This window comes from Falco naumanni, chromosome 9 (genome assembly GCF_017639655.2).
Source record: "Falco naumanni isolate bFalNau1 chromosome 9, bFalNau1.pat, whole genome shotgun sequence".
In the NCBI taxonomy this organism is placed as follows: Eukaryota; Metazoa; Chordata; class Aves; order Falconiformes; family Falconidae; genus Falco; species Falco naumanni.
The window spans coordinates 47,064,974-47,088,094 of record NC_054062.1 but is presented as its reverse complement, the minus strand read 5'-3'; the positions used below and the strand labels follow the sequence as shown (position 1 = coordinate 47,088,094).

Genomic DNA, 23,121 nt, shown 5'->3' with positions numbered 1-23,121 from the left:
TGGAGATGCTGGTTGGTATGCCTTAGAACTAAGAATTAGTTTTATTGACAGTCAGATTAATTAAGAAACAAGACTAATAAAATGAAATTTATAACATTTATTACTTCATATGTTCAGGATCTAGGTCAAGAGTAACTGTATTACTAATTAACTCCTATTCAAATGTGATTGACTTGCCCTGTGCCCGTGTGTCTGTGTCATGTCCCACCCTGCAAAGGAATGAATTCTGGAAAAGAAAGTAGATACTTTAAACAATTCAGATAATTGACCCTCAGAAGTCCTCAAGATACACTGCATAAAAGAACAACAAAATAATGTTGCATGTTCAATTCCCTGAAGTGTTTATGACTCAGATTTCTAATGTAGCTTCAGAGAATTGAAAATGGGTGTTTTGGAGTAGCTGCTAGTTCATGTTGTTGGGAGTAGATTGTTCTTTTTTGCTTCCTGGTAAGCAGGAGACCATGAGTTGAAGGCGGTTTGTCATCGTTTTCAAATCAAAGTGATCAAAGTTGTATATAACTTGTGAAGAACGGTTCTTTGTACATCTGAAGCAGGTTTTCCGGATAAGCCTTCCTGTTACTAGAAATCATGGTACAAAATCTGGCAGTTCTGTCTCATTACAGAAGTTTCCCTTTGCATTGAATCTGCTGCGAGAGCATGAAGTGACAGAGGGCTTGCAGGGTGAAACAGAACGAATGCCTGTAAGCCAACTATCAGTGGAGAAAGATCAGTGAAGAGGGAGTTGGTTAGATTACAGAATGCACAGGAACGGGATGGGAAAAAGGCAGTGGTTCTGACCTGGGGAGCCGGAACAGTGCAGGACTGGCAGGACAAGGCCATATGGAAAGCAAATGTGCATATGTATTTGCTAAGGTAAGGTTCTGTGCACCTCTGTGCCCCTACAAGCAAAAATGTAGAGCAGGCAGGGTAGACTGTAGGGTGAGGAAAATATTGAGAGTTAAGCCATTTTAGTAGTGTAACGGGAGAGATAACTTAAAGTTGGCCGTCTGATTTAATCAGGACGTCTAGAAGATCCTGCTTAGCAGTGTAAGTATGTATGTCCAGTATGGATATACAGTTTTACATATGCAGGGAGATAAGTTTGTGTTTTAGTCTAAAGCTGACTTGCTTTCTTACTGATTGTGAATAGCATTGAAGACTTGCCAGGAAATATCTCACCTTCTGATCTACATGCTTATATAGCTCAGTAATCATCGTATATGGGTGTCTCAGACATCTAAATTGATTTGTTCTTGAAGCTTTCTGTTAGATAAGGTTGTGATTTTATGGATTTGTGGCCAAAGCGAACAGGGAATGTAGCTGACTCCAAATTGCATGGGAAACTTGCTGCAAATTCAGAAGCTGTGTGCCTTAACCACCAAGCCATCTGCTTATTCTGAAGGGAGTCTCCTGCCCTAATACCATGCTGGCTGTGTGATCAGATGACCTTGCTTTACAAGACGTGGAAACAGCGACTGACACACACTGCGGCTTCTGTCCCCAAACCGGTGATCACAGATGGAGTGCAGCTGCTGCAAGGGATTCAGTGGTACCTTCTGGTCACATGAGTCAGCTGGTGCAGTTGCAGCTGCAGATGCCAGTGTCTCTGCCGAGCAGCTGAAACCAATATACATTATTCAGGCTGGTGCAGGAGGGTGTGGGAAGTGATGGCGATAAACTCCCTGTGCCACTAAGCATCTTAAGCACCCTGCCCCCAGTACATGTGGCCTGGCCTGGCCTTGTCTTTTTAACTGATGTAGCTGGCTCTGATTGAAAGGGGAGTAACAACAGAGCTACAGACAGTGAGAATATAAAGGTATTATTTCATTAGTTATTTTAATATCTGCATAAACTGAATACACATGCATTCTCCTATCCTGCTTGTCCTGGCTTTAGGTTAGCAGGGTGTGTGCAGGTCTTCTGTTGGGCTATCAAAGATTAGAAGATAGAATCACAGTCTTCTACTGCATTGGAAAAAGCATTTAGGGAAATTCAGTATTAGTGCAAAAATGTGGAGTGCTTTAAGTTGAAAGTGAATATTTAAACAAGATACACAACTACCATAGTTAACACTGTGTTTAAACTGTAGTGACAAGATATCTTGCAGATTTGGTGAAAGCTGAGATGGCTACTCTAATTTGCTTCTGAACTCACTTAACTTTTCTAAAGTAGGTGATCCCTTCAGCTCACATTTCTAGCATTCAGCAACCGTGAAATGTGTCTGTGTGCAACAGTGAATAAGCCTACCGTTCCCTTCTGTTGGCACAGTCCTACCCATATTTCTGAATTATTAAAAAAACTTTGGGGTTATAATCCCAGCAGCAGCTATAAGAATGTTTTGAAATGGTAGCTTTCTTCAAAACTCCCCGTGTGTGAACATCCCACTGGACAAAGAAGAGGAAAATTGTGCCATTGTAGTTGTCTAAATACATGTGTTACTGGTTGATGTAATATGTGAGGTTCTTTCCAAACTCAGAAGGATGTGTCTGTATCAAGGGTTGGACAGTGAACTATTAAAACCGTGTGACTCTCCGTTTATTATCTCTAAGAGAAAAACACCCTGCAAATGTCTCGAAAACCAGTTCTTTCTTTCTCTATTCCTGTCCTATTAGTTACTGGAGATGGCAATTACTATGCAGTGGCCTTTTTTCCCTTTATTTTCTCTCATGACTCCTTTCTTCTCTGCCACAGGTGCTTACTGTGAGTAGAGGTCACTGTCCTAGTACCTGAAAATTTGGAATATTCTGTTTTCTGAGGAAATAAGATATCAACCGAATGAATAAAGGGAGAAACTTAATTCAGTATGAATAAAAAAAAAAAATAGAGGGAGGAATGAGCAGGCGTAAAATACTCAGAGAACAGTTGTTTGGTTGGTTTTTTTGGCGGGGGGAGTGGGGAATTTTGTTTTTCTCTTTGGGTTCTTTTTAGAGTATATACTGAGAAGACACTTAATCGTTTTCTGCCTGAAAAGCTGTAAGGAGCTGGTGTTCAGGAAAAAAGGATTTTCAACCTTCAGTAAGTATATTTGTAGGATTTCAGCACTGGAGTAACTTACATTACAGATCTTGTAAATATTACGAGTCACAGAATCTTATAAGTGATACTTAAATTCAGTATTGTTTTTGCAAAATTATTTTAATGTGTAGTTCCTCTTTTCCGAGTCTTTGCTAGTACTGCATTTCCGACCAACATACCTATATTCTTGGGATGCTGGCTGGTCAAAAAACTGATTAGAAGTGGAAATATACTACTTAGATGTTTTACAGTTGCTTCAGCAGGATCACTGTGAGTGATGCAAGTAATGAATTTCTTAAAGGAAGATATTGCCACTGGATGGTGCTATTGTTATGTTATTTAACTTGCCTTCTGTGATAATGTGGACGGCATGAAATCTCCACCCCTGGCCTCCCCAAAGATTTTGTAAAGATCTGCTGCAAGAAAATCTTATGTGCACAGGTCACAGTACCGAAAGGAAAAGTCATCCATGACCTGTTCCTTCAGAGAGGTTGGGCAGAGGTAATTCCATCTGGTGTGATCTGTATGCGAGCTTTGCAGATGGATGTGTAATACAAGTTTGGATGAGAGTCTGCCGTTTGGTAATACAGTTGTTTTTATGGAAGGTGATGTTCTTGAGGAATGGGATATATTTGAGCCAATCAGCTCTGTGAAATCTGCATATTCATAATACATCTAATCATCCAGAAAGAGATGCTGAGTTACTGAAATTGTCACTTTGAACGGTTTCCTAACAAGGGGACTGTCTTTTAAAACGGCAGGGGTTACATAGTTAGCTACCTATTACATTAAAAAAAAAAAAAAGTTTTGACTGTTTTATGCAAATATACTGCATTACCCTGTATAAATGAGAAGGTAAATCAGCTTTTGAAAGCCCTTCATGTTTTTTGAGGGGGGAGAAAATGAATTCTTCTTATAAATTTGCATTTCAAGAAGTAAATAACTACTTGAAAAGGTGCACCATCTTTTAGATTGCAGTTTGATAAGGCAGAGATTTAAGAGCTAAAATGGCTTTAGAAATTTTTGAAATGCATCTTTGAATATGCTATAAACAATTGGAAACGTGTTCCAATATTCCTATAAGCTGGTTTAAAGATGGGTTTTTTTGTGTCTATGCTTGCTCTCCTTTTTATTCTTTCATGTATTTTGAGTTGTCTAGAGCAATTGGAGTAAATTTTTGTTTTTAACAGGCCTGGGAGAGGAGAGGAAGGGGGAAAAATATCCCTGGAACCTTAGAAAATGATTGGTGCTGTCAGTCCTGAGTTCAGAAGAAATTATAAGATCTGGCAAGACACCATCTTGTGTATTTGTAGCCTATCTCTTTGATCAATTGAGCTATACTGTGTCTGTCTTCTAATAGTTCTTAAGCTCAGTGGGCAGTATCATAACCATATTTGACAGCGCAGCAAAAAAGTGTAGGGTAGTAAGTTACTTCAGGTTTCAAGCAAGTTAGTGGTTTGATAAAGAAGAGAGTCCCGTGGAGGGAAAGATGGGTGGAACTTGGACATCATTTGCTCCCAGCAGCATCATGCCTTGTTGGCTGGAACAGCCTATGGGTATACTACCCAGTCAGTCATGATGCAGGGAACCCCAAATCAGGAGGGCCCCCCCTTTTTCACCGGCCAGATAGCTAGGTTGAAGGAGGTGGGAGAAGATGAGGGTGAGCGGGTACTGTGGTGGGACTTGAGGAACATGACAGAGAAGTAAGGCTGTTGGTGTAGGAACTACAGAATATGCTTCCTTAAGAAACCAGTCTTCCCTGTTTCTTTGATCAAGAAGCAGTTTTACGTTCAGCAGATAGATCTTTCAAGAGGCTACTTGGATGTGCTCGTTACTTACTGAAATCGGAAGCTGTTTGCTTGCTCCCATCTGCACCTGGAAGACCTTAGTTTGTTTATGCTGTGTATGCTACATCTGTCCTGGAGTTATAACTTTCCATTTTATTACTTGTACTGTTCTAAGATAAAAGTAGCTGCTTTTTTAAATACAATTTTTTGTACTTGTCAGACAGCCTGTTCCAAAGTCGCTGTTCTTACAGGTGTAGATTTCAGTCTGTTTCTTTCAGTGCAATTATTTAATAGTTACTATGTCATTGTAGTGACCCTACAAAAAGATGTAAACCAAATGAATGTATGATCAATGAAATTGAAATATATTAATGAAATTTGTTTAATAACTCACACAGGCATGACACTGTCCAATAAACACTCCACAGAAGGCCTCCCACCCGAAGTGGGTGTTGGGCTGAAAGCTGTGCAATACGCTTGAAATGGGCTGTCTGTGTATAGATATGTTGAGGTGGTAGAAGTAGAAAAGCGATCCAAAGGCTAAGTATGTCAGAGACATAATCTAAAAGGATTTTGAATTAATGGGTCGATTTCTTTTGCATTGAGGGTTGAGAAGATGAAGAGATTTAATTCTAGTTGAAAATCCCCTTTTGCTCAGTTCTCTGCGTGGCAGCTGGTAGAAATGTTAATAAGTATTTTTAGTAGAATATGTGACTGTTGCTGCTCGATACAAGCAAATACCTAAAGATACTGGTATTTTTTTCAAATTTCCACTCTGCATTTAAGTTTCTTAAAATCCTTTGGCATTCAAAAAGACCTAAAATTCTTAAAAGGACGCAAAGATCTTAACCAATGTTAATCTTTTTGCATCTAAAGGCACAGCAATATAAGCTGCATGACTCCTTTTACTGTGATATAGTTTTGTTTCTTCATCTTTTGAGCACCTGAAGATGATGTGTTTCAAAACTCAGAAATGGAAAAAAAAAAATACTGCGTTTTTGTTTCTGTCCATCTGCCTGGGTCAAAAGGAGACAATCTAAAAGACCAAATACCCACAAGAACCTGTGTTCTTGTAGTTGAAGACGGGAAGTCTTCTGTGGAGTGTTTGTTGTACAGTGTTGTGTCTGTGTGAGTTTTTAATGAAATTTGATCAATATATTTGATGATTTCATTAATCATACCTTGTTTTACATGTTCTTGTAGGGTAATCATAAAATAGTTTCTCACTTGTCAGCTCCCCCTGTTACTATGTATCTGTAGAGTTTTTAAAATTCTTCGTGTTATGTGACAGAACCAAAAATGAACTATCACTACAAAAAAAGTTTCTAACTGGAATGAAATTTATGAATCAGTGTAGCTAGATACATGATTCCAGATACACCTCAGTTTTTCAGGGTTTTTCTTTTTCATTTTTGGGTCTGCATGTGAAAGAGTGATTATGTTCTATAATGTGACTGCTACTATGCCCTCAGACTTCTATATGAAATAGCTAAACAGAATTATCCCTTGTCTGAAGGAGTATGAAATCCTAGATACACTCCCACATGGAAGTCTCATGTTCAGTGTGTCATAGGTCTGTCTCACTTAAATTCTTATTACTAGAGATTCATTCTCTGACTGTAATGAGGTAACACATCACAAACTCATGTTTTAGTCAGTGTGATTGTGAATATAGATAGGGTATTCAACAACCAAGATGTAGTAGTAGCATATGTCTGTCTTAAAATTTATAATGTACAGTAGTCGTGATAGATTTCATAAAAAAGATATTGTTTCAGAGCATCCAGTTCCATTTGATAAATAAAGGAGATTTCTTTAAAGATACCATCTGTTCAGGCCTCATGGTTTTGGGTCCAGTATCTTCTTAGTGTAGATTCATGAATCTTCTCTGATTATTGGAAGTGTCTTCTCCAACTCTTTTTTCCAATTTATTTTAACCTTTTTTCCTAACAGTCTTTTTTTTTTTTAGAAGTCAGGGTTAGGCATTAGTGCCCTTAGTGCCCCATGTTACTTCTTTGCTCTCCCTTCTGTCCTGAGACACGATTCAAACTTTGTCTTATAGGAGTGAGAATCCTTAATTAGATGCATTTTAAGGAGAGGGAAAACTGGCCTTTTATAATGTGCTTCTGCTGTCTTTTTATATATATATATATTTATCTCCTGGATTCTTCATCTATTTTTCATACTGCAGTTGAGTTATATGTGTAAGCTGGCTTTCATTTGTTAGCCTGTTGTTCAACTCCTTCTGAAAGCTGAGGTGCTAGAGCTGTCCCGTTTCAGTCATGCTCTGACTGGTTCCTGTCTGTGGGAGCTCAGCCGTTCACTGTGGGGAGAGGCATGCACAAGTAGAAGAGTGTGAAAACCTTAGAGTTCTGCCAGAAACAGCTTGCTTCGTATGCCGTCCTCTTCTACTGGTGTAAAAACTTCAGTGTTAGAGATGGTGTCCCAGACATGACAACAGCCTACAAGTATCTTGATAGGGAGGAAACGCAGAGTGTTGGAGAGGGTTTTTTAGTATAAAAGAGAAGCAAACCATGATGAAACCAATCTGGAAGCTGAAGAGATGCAAACTGATCTAAAATGAAGCATGCTGAAATTGGTAAACTGGTTGGATGAAGGAATGAAAATCCTGTGAGCAGTATCTTGAAGATTATGAAACAAATTATTTTTCCTTGTTAAGTCCTTAATGAACTGGGGCAGGGGAAAGCATATGCAGATGTTAAATTTTGCATTAAACCCCTAAAGCCGCAATGAGAGGGAATGCATTATGTAAATTTCTCATATTACATCATGACTTGTTTCTGAATACTTGGCATTATTTAAAACAACTTTGTTGAATTGGATGAACTTTGATCCTAATGAAGAACATTTGATCATATTAAGTGCAGACTTCAAACTGGTGCTTATCTTGAAGAATTGTTTGCAAGTAAGTATTATATGAATATCTAAACAATCTAAAATTACTATTTTTTGTGTATTATATGTTGATATGCAAATTTCTGTTAGTCCAAGGAGTGTGTTTACTGCTTTCCAAATTGTACTTGATGTTTCAGTTTCCCTTAGCAGAAAGCAGCATTCATTTTATGGACTCTCTTTTTCTTTCTGGTCTTTCATTGTGCAAGTGTAGGTGTGGAAAGAGACTGTATGGGCTTGGCCTTAAAGGATGCAAAGTGCCCTTAGCCTCACCCTTGCTGGTGCTGGTAGGGTGGCAAGTCATTTACTCCAAGTAGTGTACCTTGGGGGCAGTCCCTGCTGCAGCCTGCTCTCCTCTGTGTATTTATTTTGCTGTGGGAAGATGAGATGATGCCTGTGTTTTTGGGAGAAGAGTCAATGTCATGGTTGTCTAAGGTGTAATGCTACCTGTGATACAGTTAGTTGCTACAGCTCTGAAAATGAGCCCTGTTCATGTCAATGCCACTTCTTTTGCTTCAAGTTGACTGTAGGTTATCTAAGACAGTCAGTGTTAATACATAAATGAAGGGTGCTTAATTAAACTGACGCATTGGATTTACATACGGGAATATTAGTTGGGAAGACGAATATCCTATATAATCCTAAAAACACAGCAGGGTATTAGCCTTTGATGAAAAGACATTTAGCTAAGCTAGGTGCTTAACTAAGGTCTGGGCAGATTGAACTAATGTGTTCCATAGATGCACTTATGTTAGTGTCTAGTTTGGATTTCCTCAGTTTTTGAATTGCATCTTCCAACTGTCCCTGCTTAGTGCACTTGGCTTCCCATTGTAGAGTGATGTCCAAGCACATGAACTGAATTCTTTTTGGGCAAAACAAAAAAGACAGTGTGTTCCGGGAGGAGCATACCTTAGGTGCCCCAACTGCTGAGCACTGAGGCTATGGGAGTGGGCACGAGCTAGTCTGACAGGTGCCCTAAAATACTTGTATGGTGCATGCCTACTCTGAAAACCACCTAATTGTCTGGCTGTACTATTGGCTCCATATATACAAGCTTGAAATTATTTTTAGACTTGGGATTTCCTGGGGCAATGCACTACTCATCGAGCTGTCTGCATAGTTATGGCACCGTAAACCTTTCAAATACGGAACTGCTGCTGATAAGCTTGTAGTGGTTAATGTCTATAGGAAGCTTTTATCTTCTTTGAAGAATATAAACAAGTGAAGACATGGGGAAGGGTTCACCACTGTTCTTGGAAAAGAATAACCAGCGATGTGGGATGTGAAGATAAGAGAAAAATCAGCACTGGATTAGAATGTGTGTACTGGCTGCTGGTCATGCTTGCTTTTTTGTTTAGGTTTGTTTCCATACAGTTAAGATTTTTTTGCTCTTCATAAACTGGAGTCTGGTGTAGTAATAGCTGGTTGCTCCCCATTCTGCAGTTCAAGGTAAGTTCTACTTTTAGCCTTGAAGGTACAGCTGAGGGAGTACCTGTGCTTTTTGTTTTTTCCTGGAAGTGAGCAATATCAGTTTAATAGTCTCCAGGGAAAACTTGTGGGATGTACTGTTAGCTTACGTGAAATTTTGTTTCAATTATATTTTTTGTTGCATTCCTCCAGTCCTTTAGGAATTTGCCTGCTTGCATGCAGTAACTAGGAGAGACTTTCCCATCATGTGCATAACTTGGTTTTGCATGTATGTTTCTTAGACCTGTTGGAGGCAGTGGTAGTGGTAATGCTGGTGCACCAGGATTTGAGGAAAAGTGTGCTGTGCTTCTAGTGGCATTAAAATACATTCTGTGCCTGTCAGGCGTGTCAAGTTCATGAACTGAAGTTTTATGAATGGTTCACTGCATGTGGGCTGAGTTACACATGAACTCTTTGAGCGCAGGTCTGCTTTGATTTTCACTTTCTACTGTCTTCTGGGACATGGTAGAGTCCCCCGAGTCATCTGATGCATTTCTTAATGCTGCAAGAACTTAAGACATTTTTAATACCTTTTTTTCTCTAACATTTTTTTGTTGATTGTTACTTTTTATTTTTTCTCCTCCTCTTCCACCCCATCTGTGGCAAACCTGGTATTTTTGTTAGGATACAGTTCAGGCTAGCATTAGCAGGAAGGTATCCTGGTGTGGCTTTTGGTCCGTAAAGTGTACGTTTTGTGGCCAGTGTGGATTATCTGTGACTGCCTACAGCTATGGAGAAGATTGTACTTGAATTCAAACGGTCCATATAGTCTTGTATTGGTTTGTATTTCTGTTCTTGTCATTGAGTGACATTTTGCTGCCTGTAATAATTGAAGAGTACTGCCTTTAATAACTGGAGAGCAAGGCTGGCTATCACTGGAGTTACTGAAAAATAAGTACCTTTGCAGAATGTTTTTAAAAACAGCACATGTAATGGAGATTTCAGGCTTACCTGCCATGGAAGCAATAGCACAAACTGTTGTTACAGAGACTAATATCCCTGCAGGGGTGTTTTTTGTGTCATTTGTATTTTTAATTTAATTTGCGCTACTTAGCTGTCAGAGTAATTGCTGCTTCCAAAAATCAATTAAGTAAAGCAAAGTTCATAGATATTAAATAGCAGTGGAATGTGGAAAAAATCAGTGGGAGTAGCAAAAGAAAGAAATACAATAGTTGTGTTTGTACCACCCAAGTTGAGTGAAATAAGCGGCCTTGCCTGGGACTTGCAGCCCTTCAAACTCTTGGCATACATGAAAGTTTCAAGAGGGGAGAAGGAAGTTTTTAGATTATGCATCTCCTGTCTTCTCTGAGATGTAGGTTTTATTTTTTATTTACTTACCTAACAGCCTCTTAATTAAACTTCAGAATTTTTGTACTGATGGACTGCTCACCTGTTCCTTTGGACTTGGTTTTGTGACTTCTGTTTTGAAGTCAGACTTGAGCATCTGGACTAAGGCCTGGTTTTCTGGTGTATAGGCTTTAAAAGTTTCCGGGTGACTGTATTCCTTAGACTGAAAGGGTTTTTGGTTTTTTATATGCCTACCCATATCTTAACAGTGAGCTTTGATTTCTGTTGAGTGTTGTTATTGTGTCACTGTTGAGTGAGAGAGAAATCTCTCTCCTAACTTCCTAACTAAGCTTAGTAACAGAAGTTCCTAAACTTCTGGAAGAAGTACCGATGTGTCAAATTGTCAGTAGAGCAAGCATGAAAAACCTTTGGTGGATGAGAGGGGTTGATAGTACGTTTGGATCACTGTGGTGAAGAGCAAGCAGCCTTTTGACCTTTTATGTGCCGCATGTGGGTTCAGTTTCAAGGGGGTTCGGAGGTGGAGACGTGCATGATTTTTTTTTGTTAGGAGTTTTTTGTTTTTTATTTTAAAAATCTTATAGCTGACTGCTCTTAACTTGTTTAAATTCCTATGGTAATCATTGTGAGGACGTTGTAAAATTCATTTGTTAGCCTTTCAGAGAAAGGACGTGCATGCTTATTGTAAATTACATGCATCAAATTGATTTGAAATTGGACCATTAGTTACATTGATTTAAAGTGCCAGAAAATTGATCTAAATTTCATAATTTAAGAATGGAACTAGTTTCTCTTACTTATGGGAGGATGATTTATTTAGAGACCAACTGGAGCATGAGTACTTGTATAATAAAGTAGATAATGGAGTGGTGGCAGTGCTGGGAAAGAAGTAAAAGGGCTATCACAGTTTGTTCAGGGAATAATTTCAGTGTAACCCACTGAAAATCAAATATACCTGCATATTGCTGGTTTTTTTGTTAAAGTGTGTCTCCACATACTGTCACGTTTTTAACAATTGCATTTCTTTCCCTTCTCTTTTTAGTAGGCTTTGAAGCTTTGTTTGGCAAGCGTTGTGCGTATTTAATAAAAACCTTCTAAATAAAAGGCTTTTACAATTGTAATGAATGAGATACTACGCTAGCATAATATATTCAGAAGAAGATGCTGATTAGGAAAATTCAGAAGTTTAGCATACTGGAAAGTTTGAAAAGGTGTCAGATACTGAAATTACCCTAAGAAGCAACAGTTGTGCCAAGCATGTGAAAGTAAGATTTGAACTCTTCTGTTGTTTCTAAACCTTCACAACTGGTGGCACTATTCTGGGTAAACTGTTAATCCTGTGGCTGGTTTTGTGGAACCAGCAAATACAATTAGGCTGTGTTGAAATGCACGCTGTTTGTGTTTTGAATCAAATGGTGAAATTGCCCAAACTTAGACCATAGCAATCTTGAAGCAAGGGAAATAGCAGATTACCAAGTGTGTACGATGTTATGGAAATACTGTTCTGTTATAGAGTATTTTTAACCACTTGAGGCAATTAATTCTGTCTCCTCAGGTAATTGGTTAATAGTTAAGAACAAATATATTTATTTGTTCCTGTAAGTTGTGACCTCTGATCCACAGAGTCCTCTTAAACTTTAAACTTAATTTCCATGTACAACTGAATTTTAACGTCTTGGTACTGAGCTTTTTCTTACTTGTCTTAGACTCAACACTGCAAAAAATAGACTCTGGGATTTGGGAATGTCCTGTTCCTAATGGGGGGCTCATGCTAATGTTAATATTATTGTGTCTTACTGAGACTAGAGGATTCATAGAGCTGAGCCGCCTGGAGGCATGCGGAATAGCATCCTCCATTTCTGGTCCTGGAAATTTATGAGGAGAGCCTGAGAACCAGTTAATTCAACTAAATATTTTCTTGATGCTGAAGAATACTGGTGATGCGTATGCTTTGAACTAATTACTTATCAGTCTCATCATTTTGACGTTCCATTTTGCCAAAATCATGTTTGTTGCATGGGCTAATGAAACAGGATAGTTATTAATGAGTATCTTAAACAGAAAACTGATTTTGTGTGTTTAGTGTGAATGGATTTGCTGAAAGCGCTCATAGTAAGTGTGCAAAAAGTAAATCCGAACATTACGATCAATTTGATTGTTACAATGGAATTTCATCATGATCTTAATACCTCGTGTATGCAGAGAGCAATGCTGGTGCTAAGCTGTACGAGTGAAAACCATGTCTAAACTAGATAAACTCTTAGCTTATAAAAATATTCAGGAGTGGCCAGTACAGAGTCTGAGGAGGGTGGTGGTGGTGGTGAGGGCGGAGATGAAGGGGGGAAGGAAGAGTTTTTAGCTTACTGTTTTGAAGCTGTTGAAGCTAAATACATTGGTTCAGAGAAGCGAGTAATATGTGTGGGTGGTTAGGCAAGTTATGGCAGTTCTAAACCTGAAACAATTTTTTTGAAAGGGATTAAGATGCCCTCACTTTAACTCTTCCTAGTTAAACTCAGCAGATGTAATGAAAGAAAATTGTAAAAGCAAGTGAAAATGGGAGGCAAAATCTTCGGTATAGATATATTGAATTTAGTTCTGATAACGGAAAGATACTGTGATTATCGATTATAGTAGGCAAGTAGGTTAGTTATATTATTGTGTTTGCTTAAATTTGATTTTGTTCGGATTCTTCAAGAAAGATGGCAAATATTTAGATAAAACCAGTGGAAAGACGTTTTAATCTCGGTAGTAAATAATGCAAGCATTCACTGAGGCAGGGGGGGGGAGGACCAGTGATTGTTATTTAAAGCTTTTTGACTCTTCTTTTGTTGTTAATTTACAGTTAAAAAAACAATAAGGTTTAAGCTCTTAAAATCATGATTTATGTTTATCTGTAAAGTTGCCTACTAACCATTTCACTTCCCCTGCTTGGTATTCATTTAAACATATTAGAACATAATTTTAAAAAAAACGTTTCTACTAGTTGCTATATTCATTAACGGTTAAGAAGGTAAAAACAACTTTACTCAAAGATTTCGTTTATGTAGTAAATGCATCTTTTAAAAAATTGCATTCTAACTTACACTCTAAGTAGTACCATTAGTAATGAACATCATAGAGGGACCTGACAATCTATGAATTATTCACTGGTAGATTATTGTATCTTTGTTGTTAGCATGCAAGATAATGAACATAATTACTGTGGCAGTATACTCAGGGGAATGTGCAGTTCTTCCGTCTGTCTAGGCTGGAGTTACCATTGAAAGGAGTATTAAGAAAATACGGATGAGGTCTGGTAGCAGAGTTGCTGCTGCTTATATTCTTCTGCTGCTTCAGTAAATGCATATGCTTTGGACGCTTGAATCTTAAATGGGTTTGGGTTGGGTTTTTTAGTCTTTTGGGGGGGGTTGTGGGTGGGTTTTTTTTAATTTCTAAAAGTAGTAATCATCTTTCTATTCTCTCTGGTAATATTGCATACTGACTAAAAGGATTTGATGTTTAATTGTAGCAGCACTGTAGATTTACCCTCTTCTATCAGAATGGTCTGTTATAGTAAATGAGTATGAACAGTCTAATTGCTTAGGAAATCCAGGGTAAAAGGTTAATCAGCAATTTGCCTTTCTTTAAAGGACTTAGCTTGTTATGATTTACTTGTCTTAAAGAACTTTGCAAGGCATTAGTTTGTACGCCTTTTTAATCTGTGAGGCTGTCCACCTGATCTTAAGCTTTTTGATGAGCCGAGTACTTCTGTTTTCTGTTTTATATTATGATAACGTAAATTATCTGTAATAAGCCATCCTAATTAAAGTTGGTAAATCTACAGCTCTGCTCCAATTACACACTAATCAATTATACACTAATTTAATTCTACTTAGCTTGATACAGTGCATCATTAATCAGGTTCAGATTTAATACAACAGAATTACTGTATTAACCAAAAAAATTGGTGCATTCAAATAGGGGGAAATAAAGGAAGTCGCGATGCCAAACAGTATACATAAATACTGTCTTATCAATAATGTCTTACAAAAATTTACTTTTTCCTTGGGGAAGTATAACTGAAACTAGTTCGTTCTTTGTCAGCAGATTATTGTTATGAGCCGAAACCACTGATAATATAATACATTTAAGCAGATCATGGTGGTTGTTCTGAATGCTATACCTAATTATCTAATATAGTCAATTGTCTCACTTCTAATGTTATTTAAATAATTAGTTGTAAATTAAGTTTGCCAAAAGTTGCAGTGCCCTTGGTGGTAGAACGGTAGAAGCTAGTGGCCAAGTAGATGTTGTTCTGTTCAGACTTCTAAAAGCTTTACCCACGTATAACTCATTGTAGAAGTTCAACCTACCTGCTGCTCTTACCACTGGGATGACTGTTTCCTACACATCTGCGCGTGCGAGAAGGCTGGCTGCATCTGCGTTTTCTCTCTCCCCTTGAATGGCCTAGGAATGTCTGAAATTTGCCACCTGGAGACTCTCCAAAAGCTTGTGAGTTGTAGAGTGCAGTTGACTTCAAAAATACAGATGCCACACAAAGCTAATAAGGTTTCCAAAAGTGCTCACAAATGGAAACATTAACCAGACTAATTTTTATTAATTTACTACAAATAGGAAAGATGCAGCCCAGCAAACAAAAGAAGACGAGGTCTGCAGATGAGGTCACTTAAAAAAACCCAAACAACTCCTCTCGGAAATAGTTTACTGTAACTAAAAAAGGTTGAAGGGGAATAAGGGACTTCAATAGGTATTTCATAAAATGAGATACTGGGTAGAAACTAAACTGAATACTAAATCAAGTTGAATTTTATTACTTGGAGGAAGTGTGGTAAGTTTGTAGATATTTTTGCCCGAGGAAAATGCAGGACAATTAAGTTGTGAAAAATACTAGAAACTACTTCTGAAAAATAGCAGTTTGAGAACACGTGGAAAATGGTCACTATCAGCAAGCAAGCTTGATGTTCTGAACAACATGCATCTTTACAAAGAAATGGAACAAAAAAAACCTTTTTGTAGTTTTGTCTGTTCAGGTACAAAGAGATCATGTTGAGCATTTATTTTCTTTTGCTATATATACTCTTGGTCTGTCCATGTTCAAGATTTCATTTGAAGGAATGCATACTTAAAAATTCTTAAGTCCAGATTGTTTGCAATAAAGACTTGGGGAAATACACTTATTACTTATTTGTTTTCCAGAATCTTAATTCAAGGCTTGTATGCGATGCATTGATGATTGTCTGTCATTGCCATTGCTGTCACATTCCTGTCCTAAACCTACAGAGCATATAAAAAAAATAATAATTGTGCTCAGAAGAGAAGCGGCAGCTTCAGTTGACTGTTCTAGGAGATTTGCAGGGCAGCCTTTCAGAGCTCTTTTAATTTGTAAAGGCTTGATTTAGCTTAATAATCTTTGCCAGCCAAGTTTGACTTCCCTGTTGTAGGATCTGAAACAGAACTGTGGAGGAAAAAACTGTTTTTGAAATGTCTCTAGATATTGCATACTTCATTTCATGTCCAGGATGTGTCTTTGGTGATATCTTGTATTTCTGTTTTGGGGAAATACTTGTCCTCTCTATAAGTTAAGCCAATAAATATGCAGTCAAATACCAGTTCCAATAACAATGTGGTGGTTGTTCATGAAACATAAGAGTTTACTCTTGGCAGTGTTTGTAGTGTGGATATGCCTAATCGGTATCTCTGAAATGGATTTAAGTGTTCTGCCTTGTTTTATGTTAAAATTGACCAACAACATTAATACAGGCAGTTATTGCCATCTCCACTAAGGTGACAATACCTATTAGCTGTGTGATTGTCTTAAAATCTTCAGTCTTGATAACAAGCATGCATCTCTGGTGGTGGTCTTTGGCAATGTGGCCATACACTGTTTTTAATTTGGAACTGTTCAGAGCATAATGTGACTAGAATGGTGAACGTGTAAGGGAAAGTTGCCCTTGTCTATAGAGCATCGTACATTGTGGAAGACGGGATATGTAAAGATAAATAAATAGAGAGAGAGTAGAAAGTGAAGACAGGGTTCCTTTACAGCAGGTTGAATAATCTCCTGGAAGATGGTATTCTCGTCTTCTGTCTAAATTTTCTAAATTTCACAGGTGGTTTTTTTATTATTATTATTTTTCCCCCTAAGTATTTAACTTGTGGTCTTAACGTGCTGAGTACATAAACTTTAAGTAGAGTAATGGAAGTTGTACTTTTAACATATTGGGTACTAGATAAACTTGAATACAGACAAAACAGGTCCTAAGCTTAACAAGCTGAACACTCAAAATCAGTATTTTTTTTTAACCTTTGATTCCACAGGAAGTGGATAGTTATACTTTTAATCTCAGTGTGATTCTATGAAAATGTGTTCATTTATGCTTGAATAAAAGTGCTTCACTATAGAAATGTATATCACATAATACTGCTGAGAAAGTCAATAATTCTGTCTTCATAAGTGGTGTATATAGAAGGTGTAGGGCCACAAGCTTAATGGGGAGATAAAATAGAAAGCAGTGCACACAAGAATAAGCCAAAGTCTTATTTCCAGCTTTTTCTAGCTTCCATGTGTTTGTCACTTGTGTGATTTTAACATAAAGATTTTGTGCATCATTATTGGTTTCATATGTTTTTGTATAGCACTCTCTTGTGAACAAACCCATTTTGCATTGTGTTCTAATTTGAAACTTAAGCAGTTTTGCTTAAAGTTCTACTGTCTTCACATTGGAATAGATCTGTCAACTGAGAAATCCAGAGTCTGAAATCCAGGAAACGGAAATTAACTGAAATGACTTTTAAGTTCATTTTTTCCTTCTTTTTTTGTAGTTACACATATGTAATGCTTGAATTGTGAGACATCTAATAATTGTGTAATATTAGCTGTTGTCTCAAAATGCGGTATGTATATATTAATGAATGATTTTGACTCTGCTACTAATTAGTAAAAGAAAGGAGTTAGAAGTGGAGAAAACCTCATGAATGAAAATCAAATTACTGTATTAATGAGGTCATAATAATTTATAATGGTGTAATTATGTTCACACTATATAACTAGCTCTTTCAGGAGGTTGTTTTTTTTTTTTAAAAAAAAAAAAGCATGTACACACGCATACCTTACACTGGTGCTCTTAGGTCTGTGCCACTGTGCATGACAGTATTCTGTACAGCGTTCCAGTAGCTCTCGTTGCAGGTCATTGGCAAGTAGCAAGTGCTCTGTCAGTTCCACAGTAGGAGATACATCTGTGGGATATAGATGCAATAGTTAAGTCATGATCTATGCTAACTTCCTACGATCTATGTTTATGTAGTAAAGAAGTTTATGTACTTCTGTGCCTGGTTCTATAGTGAAGTGAAAAACTTTTGTGAAAACTTTTGGGACTGATGGTTTAAAGTCTTAGACTTCTAAAAACAAGTATTTCTAAACATGGGAAGTATGTTGGCTATTTTTACAACTGCTGCAAAAGTTTCCCTATGTTTTCAAGTGTTCTACATTCATGTACATTGTTCATAACGGACTTCTGTTTAAAGCTTAACATTATAATTTCCCTCTCTAACAAATGAGAACCTATTAATGAAAATCTTTGTTAAAGTTTTGTAAAACTAACACAGTCCTCAGCAAATACTGAAAGTTAATTTAACAGTTACGAAAAGTTACTGTTTAGAAATAAATGCATATTAGAAATATAAATATGTTTTGAGAGGTTTAAGTGTTCCAGATGTTCCCACTATTCGCAGTTGACCACAATTACATATCGCTGCTAAGTTGTCTCCCTCAAAAGCAAGTCCTGCAAATATCGTTGTGCCTTTCTAGATTGGCTCAAAGCCACACCATAGTCGCTTCTAAACCAGAGGAAGAAGAGAGCAGGGATGTAAGAGCATAAGCTGCCATCTCTTGTTATGTATAGATAGATATAGACACTGTAGCAAAAACGTGTATGTATTTTGCAACATATAATACATGTTTTATATATACGTAGACATAGATGCTTTTTTCCTGATACTTGGGTTTTTTAATCATTACTTTTCTTCTTCTTTGAGGTAAGAATCAGAGCAAAGCAGGTTTGGAGACCATATTTGTTACTTGTGTGTCAGCTCCTTAGATATTCTTGAAGGATCAGATCTCTCAGTATTGTTTGGTTACTAGAATGCAGGCATTAAATACAACTTGCGTTTGGCTCTGTTTTGACAATAGTAGTTAATATTGTATGGTTTTTGTTAAGGCACTGTTGAAAAAATACCTTATTGAGCTATTTGCAGTGTTTTTTTTAAAAGATGTTTAAGATTTCACATACAGTTTAACTGATCACAGATGAAACTGTAAATTAATACCTCATGAGTTTTTCTGACTGCAGGGCATTGTTTGTAACTCAAAGCTGCTTTGTTCCTACCCACTAGGAAAAGACCCTGTTCAAGCAAACAAATTAGAGTTCACCATGATATCAAACTATTTATTAAAACTGAAAACTCTAATTTTGAATTTTTTATCACTGTGACTTTTGTAATAACCTGCTTAGAACACGTTTTTTTAAAAGCCTAAATCTTTAGGAATTGAAATAAAAGGTATATAGTTGGTTTAATTGTTGGTCTTAATCCACCTTACTTGAAATTTTGTGCTCAAAGGATTACATGGCATACAAAAAGGGAAACATTACAAGTTGCTTCAGTTCAACTTGTCCTTTGATCAGATGCATTTGCATTCCTATTCACTTGTATATGATCTTGATACAAATAAGAGCATGTTTCGTGTGTAAAGTTTTAATGTTCTCGCTACCAGTAGTCGTTCTTGGCTAGAGAGTCAGGATGAGTGTGTTATCAACCTTTTTTTTTTTTTTTTTTTCTTTTCTAATCTCAGAAAAGGTTTGGAGGGAGGTGGTTTTTTATATATACTTCTTTTACAGTATAATCAGTGAGTAAAGATTGGAGAGGGAAATAGTTTTACACAATTAGAGACATTCTTCCTATGGTGAGACAAAGTCAGGAGCTCCTGCTAGAAAGAGGGTAGGCTTTGTCTGTGAGCAAAGGCAAGCTCCTCTACAAGTGTTCGCCTACCAAGTGGCATATTCAGATTCAAAGGGGAGTCACCCAGCATCTTCTGTTAGGTACAGATGCTTTCTTTAAGCTCTCCACTCGGTAGTGCTCTCTGTGGATCATCCCACAGGACTACGTGTGCTACAGAAGAATATACTTGGAAGTGTGTGTGAATTGGGTAGCATTGCTGTAACGTGGCGAAAGTCACCGGCCAGCCTCTGACGTAAGGGCCAAACATGTTTTTGCAAGTCGTGCAACTGCGCTAATGTAAGTGTAAATACTCTGCTCAAGTCTTCCTGACGGCAAAAGCAGTGTCACGGTGACAAGGGCTACAGCTGAAACGGTTCACGTACCTCTGCTTGGTATTACGTGAGAACATAGTCACATCCAGTCAGTTCAGAGGCCTAATTACTAGTATTTGAGACTGGAGGGAAGGACTGTGAAGTAAAGCAAAGATCGTGGACTTTCTAGATTTGTGCTGAATGTTCTCCCAGCTTCCAGCAAGTAATGTTTAGACAGTTTGTGACATGGAGATGGTATGACGTGGGGGCAGGGGTATTCTTTCTTACCAAATAAATTTTGCTAGGTGGTTTTTCCATTGACTTATCCAGTAATTTCTTGATTCCAATATGCATCGGCCATTCATGATCTGCGAAGGAAAGAGTGCCATAGCTTCAGAGTACGTCTTGCAGAAGTATATGTTCTTTTCTATCTTTGGCATCTGTCACTAGCTTGGTTCTTTTAAGCCCTTTATCTCTTATATTCTGAGATGATCTGAATAATCACAACCTATTCTACTGACAAATTAAAAGATCCTGATTCTCTGCATAGTTGACTCCTCCAGACTGTGTCCTGGTTGTCTTCATTAATGTGAAAGCATTTCCATTACTTTAATTATGCCTGCTGCTTTTCTCTGTACCACTTTCAGTTTCTCACTGTTTCCCTTTCAAGGTGATGAGGACCAAAGCTGCTTACAGTGTTCATACTGTTGATTTTCACTCTGGCACGATGATGTTCACCACCTCTATCAGGAGGAGCAGAGAACGATCATAACATTGAGAGTTTTCAACCTGACTGATCTTACATGTGAGCAGTAACATTTAGGTCAGGGTCCTTTATTCTTTTAGGAATACTTTTACTTCATGCATACCTGTACATCACTCAGAGTAGAGTCTTGATGTCTTCTTAAAAAAATGTTTTCTACATTGCTGTCATACCAATCGCAGGGCATTCAGACTTGCCCATGAAACTCTTTCATTCTGGTCTTGTCTAGATAATCAAAATTGCTCTTTGAGCTATTTTTCCAGTCTTTGTGAGCTCTTGTATGATTCTCATCATGCTCAATACTGGAATGTCTACAGATTCTACAGAAAGATGTGTGTTTGGGGGTTGTTTTGGTATTTACGTGTGTTTACCTTTTTCCCACTCCCCAACAGGAGATTTAGCTAGAGTGTTGAGTATCGTTTGTTTGGGGTTTTTTATTTATGTTTGTAATATTTTATTTACTTGTGAAAACGAGAGTTAAAGAAGTGATCATACCACTTGGAGAAGTGGTTGTGATTGCTTTGCGTTTCTATGGAACTTCATTACAATCGCTTGATTTCTTGAACAGCTGCGTATTCTTTATCTTTTGTGACCTTAATGTGAAAGATTACATTTGAAATGAAATGAGTTGTTGACTTTTTTGGTTTTGTCAAAAACTGTGCAGTGAGCTCCTTTGCAATCTCCTTGTATGTTGATTTCTCTCCTGTGGGAGCTTTCGTGACAAGTGTAGGAGACTAAAGGAATGTTAAACCTAGAAATAAGAAAACTGAGGAAATGCCATTCAGTTTTCTTCTGTGCTTTTAATAATAGACATGGAGGGCTGGTATGAGCCTCAAGTCCGTCATACAGCACCATGCTAAATGTATGTAGCTGGAATATCTAAATGTTTGTCTAACTGCTCTCAAAAGGAGTGAAGGAGATTGTCTCCCCTCTGTGGAGAGTGTCTAACTCCCTGTGGTTAGCTTTCTGTAATGTATAGTCTAAGTCTTAGTTAAGCCAATTTCTTCCTGCCTGCACGGGCTATGAAGAAATGTTTGGTTTCTTTGTAAGAGTCAACATTCAACTGTCCATCTTGTTTCTAGACGTTTCCTTTCTTGACTAAACTCAGTTTCTTCAATTTTTACTTCAGAATTTGTGAAGAAGACTTTGGTAACAAATTAAGGGTCGCTGTGTGACAGTTAAATACCAGTTGCTTGTGCACTGGTGTTTTGTTCCAACAGCTCTTCAGACACAGAAATTCACTTTCAGTGGTTGGTAGCTGCTCGGTTCCCACATGGGTTTTTCCACATTGAGTAGTGGGCCCGTGTGAACCTCATGAGGTTCAACAAGGCCAAGTGCAGGGTCCTGCACCTCGGTCGGGGCAACCCACGTTATTAATACAGACTGAGTGGAGAATGGATTCAGTGCAGCCCTGTGGAGAAGGACTTGGGAGTACTGGCGGGTGAAAAACTGGACATGAGCGGGCAGTGTGCGCTCACAGCCCAGAAAGCCAACCGTATCCTGGACCCCCTCAAAAGCAGCGTGGCCAGCAGGTTGAGGGAGATGATTCTGTCCCTCTGCTCCACTTGGGTGAGACCCTCCTGCAGTGCTGTGACTAGCTCTGGGGCCCTCGGTGCAGGAGAGATGTGGACCTGTTGCAGTGGGTCCAGAGGGGGCCCACAAAAATAATGAGAAGGATGGAACACCTCTCCTATGAGGAAAGTCTCAGAGAGTTGGGGTTGTTCAGCGTAGAGAAGCGAAGGCTCCAGGGTGGCTTGATTGTGTCCTTCCAGTACCTAAAAGGGGCTTGTAAGAAAGATATGGGGAAAACATTTTAGCAGGGCCTGTTGTGAAAGGGCAAAGGGTAATGGTTTTAAACTGAAAGGGTAGATTTAGACTAGATACAAGGAAGAAATGTTTCACAGTGAGGGTGGTGAAACACCAGCACAGGCTGCCCAGAGAGGTGGTGGATGCCCCATCCCGGGAAACGTTCCAGGCCAGGTGGGACGGGGCTCTGAGCAGCCTGATCCAGTTGAAGATGTCCCTGCTCGTGGCAGAGGGGTTGGACTCGATGGCGTTTAAGGTCCCTTGCAACCCGAACCATTCCATGATTCTATAATTTCCCAGTCAATAATGTATTTCTATACTTCATAAAGTCCAATGAAATTCCCCTCCCCCGTAGTTTTTGCAGGGGTGAGGTTAAGAAGATAAGTTTAATCCTCTTTCATTGCAACCTTCTTAGGAGGGGAGATAAATTTTTGTGCACAAAATGCTGCTTTTTAGGAGTTTTGTGGAGCAAAAGAGCTGGTGTGATTCAGTGAAACTTAACAGCTGACCATAAGCTTCTTAATAATAGCATGAAGGCTAACACAGGGTATCACTAAACATGTCCTGGAAGCGTTGTAGCGGCAGGGTGTGTGCAGACAGGAGAAGTCAAAATGACCAATTTGTCAGAGAGATGCTCTCAGTGTTGTCATATTTCAGTCAAATGTTTGGATTTTTCCTTTAAATCCATGAGTTGTTGTTCTGCTGTGTTATTAGCCTTTTAGTGCTGCTTGGAAAGTTCCTTTTTGAAATGATTTATGCA

At 38.2% G+C, this 23,121-nt stretch overlaps 1 protein-coding gene across 7 annotated transcripts in view; it reads left to right on the top strand.

The window, feature by feature from the left end:
- ADK (adenosine kinase) overlaps positions 1–23,121 on the top strand; it is a 291,201-nt gene that overhangs the window by 47,115 nt on the left and 220,965 nt on the right. For 4 of the 7 annotated variants that reach the window (XM_040606786.1, XM_040606781.1, XM_040606782.1 and 1 more), the window contains exon 4: positions 20,140–20,190. The exons of the other annotated variants lie outside the window; for them this stretch is intronic. In XM_040606786.1, the coding sequence (XP_040462720.1) occupies positions 20,140–20,190 (51 nt within the window). The remainder of the gene's footprint in view (positions 1–20,139; positions 20,191–23,121) is intronic. 7 annotated transcript variants of the gene reach the window in all.